Here is an 8,122-nt window from a genome sequence, read left to right on the forward strand (position 1 = left end):
ATATATATATATATATATATATATATATATATATATATATATATAACATATACATATACATATACATATACATATACATATACATATACATATACATATACATATACAAATATATTTACATATACATATACATATACATATACATATACATATACATATACATATATATATATATATATATCAAGAGAAAAAGGCGGATGACCGTATGTACCATGTATGCGGTCGTATTTATGAACTAAAATGTTTCAATTAGAAGGCTATGAAATTAAATATTGCCGTAAGGCGGTTCGGATGTGCTACTTTGTTTTAGGCTCCCTCCCCCCCTGGTTTCTTGGACTTTTGGTGGATTTGTCAATTTTAAATCTGTAGTACATATATGACTTTTTCTGGCCCCTGTGATAGCCTAAATTTGTATCAAGTGGTGTCATCAGTTTCGTAGACTGTAAAAAATTTTATTTTGCCGGCCCTATGTACAAACAAACACACTGTAGAGTGAGTGCAGACATCAATATAATGTAAAAACAACCATCTGTACTTGTATCTTGCAAGCATAGCCCTATATACAGTTCATTTGTTCTAGACTATCAGCACTATTAAATCACCTATCCAGGAAATGGAAGAGTTCGCAAGCTTTTACGGTGTGACCGTGAGTACAACATTTTCTTTCGCAATCGACGGTGTCGAGGCTTCTGAGCTGGCCGCTGATGTAGTCATGACTACTGTATACCTGCGGATGTCTTGTGGATGTTGTTGTATTGCAGACTAGTAGTATCATGGCGATTCACTATATTGATATCAGTTTGGAGAAGTATATTTTCTAGACGTCATTGAATTGTCACAAACAAGATTCAGTTTCCAATGGATGTTTATTGGTTGTCTATCAGTTCGGCGGGATTTTCCTCCACACCTTGGCGAGTGATTTACTGCCAATTTATGTACTATAATGTGTATCGTATTGTGGTACAACTTGGAGAAACCGTACAGTGGCGACATTTGGTGTGATTTGATTGGTCCAGACCACGGTCAGGACCAGATTTATAATTTGCTATCCCCCCCCCCTCCCCTGATTTTAAGTAGCACATCCGAACCGCCTAATATTTGAAATTTTCGATACGTAATTCGTGAGCATTTTAGGAAATCCTAAACTATGTATCATAACACTATGACCAAAACTTGGATAAAATTTGAGAAATGTCACGCCCCAAAAAAAACAGGGACAATGTTTTATCAAATTGTTTGGAAAGTTCCGAACGGGTTTTGAAATTCAACGAGTTCTAGGCGAGTTGAAAAACTGTAAATAAGTTAATCATCGAGTTTTTTTTTGGAGGTTCTGGGTTCTGCAAAGAGTTTACGACGGTTTTTAAACAAGTTCATGTCCTAAAAACGAGTGGCTAGTACGAGAATTAATTATTAGGAAATTATCTGAGGTTCACAAATACATCGAGTTTTTAAAGAATAAAACAATCGTCGAAAATCGGGTGATTTCATTGACTGTAAATATTAACTGTATTTTTTAAGCTTTTCTTTTTTTTAAAACAACAAACAGCTGAACACTGAACAAGTGAGCCAAATACAAACACAAGAAAAACTGAAAAAGCCATCGTTTAATTCGTTAATCATATTCCATAGAGGATATAAAGATTTGGGCACATTTGATTGGGAAGATAAAAGACCTTGGGAATGTGCTAAAAAAATATATAAATATTTTGACATATTACTATATTAGGCTGCATACTTTGTTTTAGGGTCTGCCATTCCGCCTCCCAATATAATACATGCATATGTCGAACTGAAATATCTGATGTCGTAAACGATTAATAGTAATCTCGAGCTCTACTCTCTAGTAGAGAGCTATTATGATACAACCAGTCCCAAACACACTGTAAATATCAAACAATACATTTTTTTCAATTACGACAGTCTTATAGAAGTTAAGTATGTACTATGTAAATATCGCAAGGCGCAAACTAGGGCAAAACCATTGTTATTCCCACCCCGCCCCCTTTATCTTTGACCCAAAATTTACTCTAAAACGAAGTAGCATATCCGAACGACCGAACCGCCAGTAAAGATACGATCTTGGAGTCTTGGACTTTCGTGTCCAACGTGCATATTTTGTTTTTCTGAAACAAAAAGGACGATAGAGATAGAAATTAAAATACAGTTCGCAGCGACGCAGTTTCGCACTCCAAATTTAGTATCCAAACGACTTCTTCAGTTCTTCAAAATAAATACAACTGTCTTCAAAAAAAATGATAAATAGACCCAAAAAATACTCTGAATTTCTCATATGTAGCCCTCTAAATAATACAATTCCTGAAGTCCGTTGTTTCCTTTACTCTCCCAACTGCTCCCGAGTCCGAGACTCCCGAGTCCCGATTTTACCCATCAACGCAAGAAGAGGTAGAGAGAAATCTTATTTCCGCCAGAGGCCAATAGTCCGTGTTTTTTATTTCATGATTTTCTTTAAAAATACGGTTTTAAGAATAAACTAATATTTACTCCATTTTTAAAAAACAAAATACTCTATGTTAGAGGGGCCCACAGGCTAGAGAGACTCCTCTAGAGAGTCTCCTACTCTCTCTACTAGAGTGGAGACTCTAGTAAAGTCTAGAGAGTAGAGCGACGGCCTTCTTAAAAAAACAACAGTTGTACAATGTACTGACTACTGCGGTGTGGCATGACAGCGTCTAAGCAGTTATTTATCGTGGTAATTTGATTGGCGGTGAGGGGTTCTAACTCCTGTGATCACTGCGATCAATTGCACAAAGGCATCTCACCCTTCGTTTGCATAATTCGGAATTCCTAAATAATTTACCCTGGCAGGTAAAATAAAAGTGTACCTGTGAAGAATTGTTCCTGTGCACTTGGCACACACGCGCGTATAGAATTTGATGCTTCAGCATCGAAAGCCCTTCCCTTGAGGTTGTGCTTATTGAGCGCGAACGTACCAACCCTGCAATGTGAACAGAATGAACTTGATCCCACTGGGGAAGGTTGGACACTTGGCGGGCCTCTACTATATCCTCCATCGGGTTTTATTGAGGGCTGAGGCCGCCGTCTATTCGGATAAGTCGCCTAGATCATCCACATCTAAATCTAATCGAGCAACGAGGTTTGTAATTCGAGTATGTATTGGGTAGTTAGAAAGATGCCAGGAAAAAAATTTATGATAGGGTGAAATATTCCAGTCTGACTGACTTATCCGCCGTGCTGCAGATGGGCGGGCATTGCGCAAAGAATACATAGAAGCAAAAATATAATTCTCCAACCTTGAAGATCAAGTACAACCTGTATGTTCTTAGCTCTTGTTCGGTTTTAGCAAGATAATCACCTACCATGTATACCCGAGTTATTTATTACATTCAGGAAATATTTGCTCTCACAAAAAAATTAAATCAACCCTAGTATTCGCACATAGAACAATATTTTGTTGCCACTCTTCGGCGATAGATCAACCGTTTACATACAAATACGTACGCATACTCAACATGGACTGGCAGCACAGATAATATTGGCACATGGGGCGACTGAGTCGACCAGAAAGAAAGTATTGGCGACTAGCTCTACTACAGATTCCAGATATAAGTATACATAGACTTCATGTAGACTTCAAATGGACTCCATACAGGTTCCTTATGCGATAAGCTTACGTTTGTGACGATTCCATGACCTATAGCATGCGCTTCGCATGACACAGCGGCATACACGACGACTTTTGCATTGTTTGCCATCCAGATACAGACTTACAGTACTCACCATCTAAATCTGCGATATCTAAACCATCCAATTCACCGTCCAAGTCGTCCAGATCAGACACGTCGAAGTCATCTTCCCCATCTGAATCGGATTTAAGTGCTGAGGCTTCCTCCGTTGGCGAGGCTGAGGCTACTGCTTTTCATGAGGGTGGAGCATAACTTTTATCTGTCAGCAGCGTATTGTGGCCCGTGATGCGTGCTTCGTACACATCTTACCACATGTAAACGTATCATTGAAATCATCCCTCGGCAATACGAGCACCGGCTTGCCATAACAACAACAACACCACAAACAACCACAATGAACCGATTACAGACAAACTCTTACATAAACATGCTGATAGAGAATTGCGCGACTTCTCCAAGAAATAATATCAAGATGATGGCCAACTTCTTACCATTTGATAGCACAGGAACGGTATCAGACCTCGTCTCTGCTATACCTTTGGTTTCAGTTATTTCACTCCCTGTGTTGCTCAGAGACTCTTCGGTGCTTAACGTATCATTAGAAGTTCTCCGCATGAGCTTGTTTGGTTGCGGGGGCGGTGACGCTACTATATCAGAGTGCCTGTTGGTGAGTTGTGAACTTGAGTTGGATTTTGGGCTCGCCCCTACTTCCACCTGTGTTGGTTGAGGACCGAGACCGAGATGATAATAAATATGGCATGTTGCTACTGAAAAAAATGTATTTGAATATATGCTTCACTGTGCGTGTGCCAGCCGAAGAAAAAATCGTTTCGCAGATCTAGTTGGGATTGATCCCACATTTTCTGTATGCTGTAAGGGTTCAACGGCCTCAGCAACAAATTTTTTTAACGCTGACGATATAACTTAAGTCGAGCGAAATCACCCAAGCTGTAAAACTCTCTACGAGTAAAACCTAAGACACTGATTTTCAAGGTAACAGTTCAGATGCAGAAAGTAAAGACATTTACCTCACTTTGCATACTCGATAGTGAGGCCTGCTGTTTGATCAAAGACACTCGGTATAGATAATTTCGCCAGAAGCGACTTTCTTTCACAGTTTTAGGAACCAGTTCAAAGCGGACGGTCTCAATCCTAAAATTCAATCAGATATGAGAACTAGGTTAGCGAATGATATGCAAATATTGCGAAAACTGTCGATCGAAGTTGTGAAACAAACATACTCACTCCGTGCACTACGCTCTGTCAGCTGGGTCTAATCGTGTATGCATGACTGATCCGAATGAGCAACATGATCTCATCACCGACCATGACACCGTGTGCGCCCAGCAACAGTGGAAAAGCTTATAAACAAGTACATAAAATCTTAAAGGAAATTTAGATGTACGACGAGAAGTACATGTGGCCGACTCGCATGGAGAGCAGACGCTAGAGATGTCCAGCACAAATAGAGGCAAGATGTCATTGTAACATACCTTGGGTCGTATTTGAGGGCGGACATACACGCAGCCGAGAATATATCGAGATCGAAGTGGAAGTCATTGCCGGCCGGGGGGTCTACGAGAAAGTTACGTTTGTCCAGAGACAGAGTCAATATTTGAGCTTTTACCGACTCTTCATCGGCGAAACCCGCCCATAGGGGCATCATACTATTATCATCTGCAGGTAGAAAAAAAAAGATACATGTAGGCTTACCATGTATGTTCCAAACGGTGTATTTAACAATCCCTTAGAGTGCGATGGTTCACTGGTCATGCTCAATGCTAATGTAAACTTTCACCTGTTCCGTTGGTATACACGCATATCTATATGGGTAAGAAAAATATACCAAAATTCCTATCAGATATGTAAATTAGTTTGTCAAGTTTTCACTCAATATATGTACACATTTTTTTACGGCTCAACAACAAACGGCATTGATTTCTAAATTGTTGCAGCAGGTATATAAAATTTTCGTGCTCGCCTCATCTGTGTGTGTGATTTTCTTTCTTTCGGAAACACGAATACATTGCAGATCAACGAACAGGTCAAGACTAAAACCCTAAAACGTTACCATGTGTGCTAGCAGCCGACAATATACTATGTCTAAACACAAATGTCAACATCCCTCATACTTCGGATCACGTTGCATTATCTTGTACAACACTTACGTTGAAACACTCTTGCTTGTTCCTTCTCTGCTAAAAATTTATTCTGCTCTTTTTCCCAATCTTCGGTCATGCTGTCTACGGTACTCCGAACCTTGTTACCGAGGACAGCGACTGAAGAGTACAAAAAAAGGTGAGATTCTAGATAAAATTCTCTCGAAAACAAGTCAAATCGACGCCATAGCGTGTATCTAGCATTTGCCATGATTTGCGTGCAAGTGAGAGCGCGTGTGACAATGCACATTCACGTGTATGTATAAAAGAGGACTCTTGAGTAAATCACTGTACAAGATGTGCACATTTGAAAGCCGATATTATTATGTCTCAGCACAAAAAATCGAACTTCAAGGGTTCAATAGATAGAGGCGCGACAGATGTAATGCACATATAAAAAAGGTGAACAATTCTTAATTTGTACGCACGTATTGTTTACCTTAATTAAACAAGAGCATCAAACAAAACGCAGGAACGATGATTACGTTCATTAAATTTATGTACATAACAATCATATATTCAAAAATAGGTGGGTACATACTTGAACCCAGCAGATCGAAGCTGCCTTGTGCAGCAGCAGGTACTTTAGCGGCATCCGAGTCTCCCTCTGGAATGAATGAGTTTACTACGTTAATACCAGAATTTGCGTTTAGTTATTTTGTCAGCAAGCAACAATTAACTGTTAATATTTGAGGTTTAAAGCTTACTTCAACCAATAAACTCCCCCATAACAGCATATGTATTCAGCTCTTCTCCATTGTAACAACTGAAATCCCTTTCCCTCGCAAAAAAAAAGCCAACGATTCGGATTACATATAGTTTGGGCTTGCTAGAGGGTAAGATTGTCCGTACAAGTGTACTGAAGTGTTGTATGAGCGTGGCTTACGCTCAATTACAATAAACTGTCAGAGAATTTCGCGCCAGCATTCACATACAAGTAAAAGGTATACTTGCCGATTCCGGGTCACGCAGTATTGCAGAATTGCCGCTCGTTAAAATCTTTTCATTTAATGAGACATGCAACTCGAATTTCCGTACCTGTAGGTGCTACAGCAGTAGTGGACTGTTTGGCCTTGGTCAATATGTCGCTCGACATGACGGTTGCACTCTGTAGGGTTTTTTGACCGTATTCGCCTGCATTCTTGCTCAACTCACTCGCTTGCTCTGCCTGGGACGATATACATACACAATAGAGAAGCGCGGTTAACATCAAAAGGTGCAGAAAGTAAAAACAACGAGATTTTTTGCACTGGAGTTCTCCTAAACACGTGTTGGAGCCCTATGCGAAGGCACGAGTGTATTTGCCTAATATAGTAATACAGAGTCAATACAAATGGGCGGATATACAACTATAGGGGTATACGAAAAGTAGCTGTGTACATCATCGTGCGATACTAATTGAGTTATGGCAATAGCACTCAAACGCCGGACACTCGGAGTACAAGCCGTAGTGTACATACACATGGTTTGCGTTCTGAAACATACTCCACAAAACACCTGCAATCAGCCACGTACTGCTTTCTTGCTCATTTCCTGCGCTTGCTCCGCGGCCTTCTTGCTCATCACAGCCGCAGACTCCGAAGCTTTCTGCATGGAGGTCTGCGCACTAGACCACCACGACGAAGCCAAACTACGTATTTTATCTTCACTAACGGAGCTTCCTGTAGCTGTATTCGGATCACTGCCCTCGGTTTGACCGGTACCAGCTGTACGATTGACAAAAGTATTGAAGTTGAAAGCTCATGTCCTACTAGCTCAATCAAAAACAAATTGATACAATACAAGTACTGAAACAGACACTGAATAAAGTAAGTTAGATGATTTATAACATAAAATTCGTAATATGAAATCTTCTGAAGTACATAGACTTATAATTACGCATCTAAACATTTGTATACATAAGTACAGAAAATACAGACATAAATACAAACCAACATGCATGCATGCACATACATACATACATGCATACATACATACACGCATGTATGCAATGCATGCATACATGCATACAAACAAACATACACGCATATACACATACACACATACATACATATATACATACATCCAGCCATACATCCATACATACATAAATACACACATACATACATACATACATACATACATACATACATACATACATACATACATACATACATACATACATACATACATACATACATACATACATACATACATACCTACATGCATGCATACATACATACATACATACTACTTACATACATACATACATACATACATACATACATACATACATATATACATACATACATACATACA

The 8,122-nt window shown here is 39.4% G+C and overlaps 1 protein-coding gene across 2 annotated transcripts in view; it reads right to left on the reverse strand.

Annotated features, from left to right (window-relative positions):
• Positions 1–2,559: 2,559 nt before the first annotated feature.
• SARC_06626 overlaps positions 2,560–8,122 on the reverse strand; it is a 6,613-nt gene continuing 1,050 nt past the window's right edge. The window contains exons 2-10 of one of the 2 annotated variants that reach the window (XM_014299459.1): positions 7,340–7,530; positions 6,863–6,992; positions 6,366–6,431; positions 5,834–5,944; positions 5,159–5,342; positions 4,694–4,817; positions 4,157–4,379; positions 3,760–3,891; positions 2,560–3,099 (exon numbers count right to left, since the gene is read on the reverse strand). In XM_014299459.1, coding sequence (XP_014154934.1) covers positions 3,062–3,099; positions 3,760–3,891; positions 4,157–4,379; positions 4,694–4,817; positions 5,159–5,342; positions 5,834–5,944; positions 6,366–6,431; positions 6,863–6,992; positions 7,340–7,530 — 1,199 coding nt within the window. In that variant the 3' untranslated portion in view covers positions 2,560–3,061. Of the gene's footprint in view, positions 3,100–3,759; positions 3,895–4,156; positions 4,380–4,693; positions 4,818–5,158; positions 5,343–5,833; positions 5,945–6,365; positions 6,432–6,862; positions 6,993–7,339; positions 7,531–8,122 lie in introns of both variants that reach the window. The other variant, XM_014299460.1, reaches the window with a different exon arrangement.

This window comes from Sphaeroforma arctica, assembly GCF_001186125.1.
Source record: "Sphaeroforma arctica JP610 unplaced genomic scaffold supercont1.480, whole genome shotgun sequence".
NCBI lineage: Eukaryota > Ichthyosporea > Ichthyophonida > Sphaeroforma > Sphaeroforma arctica.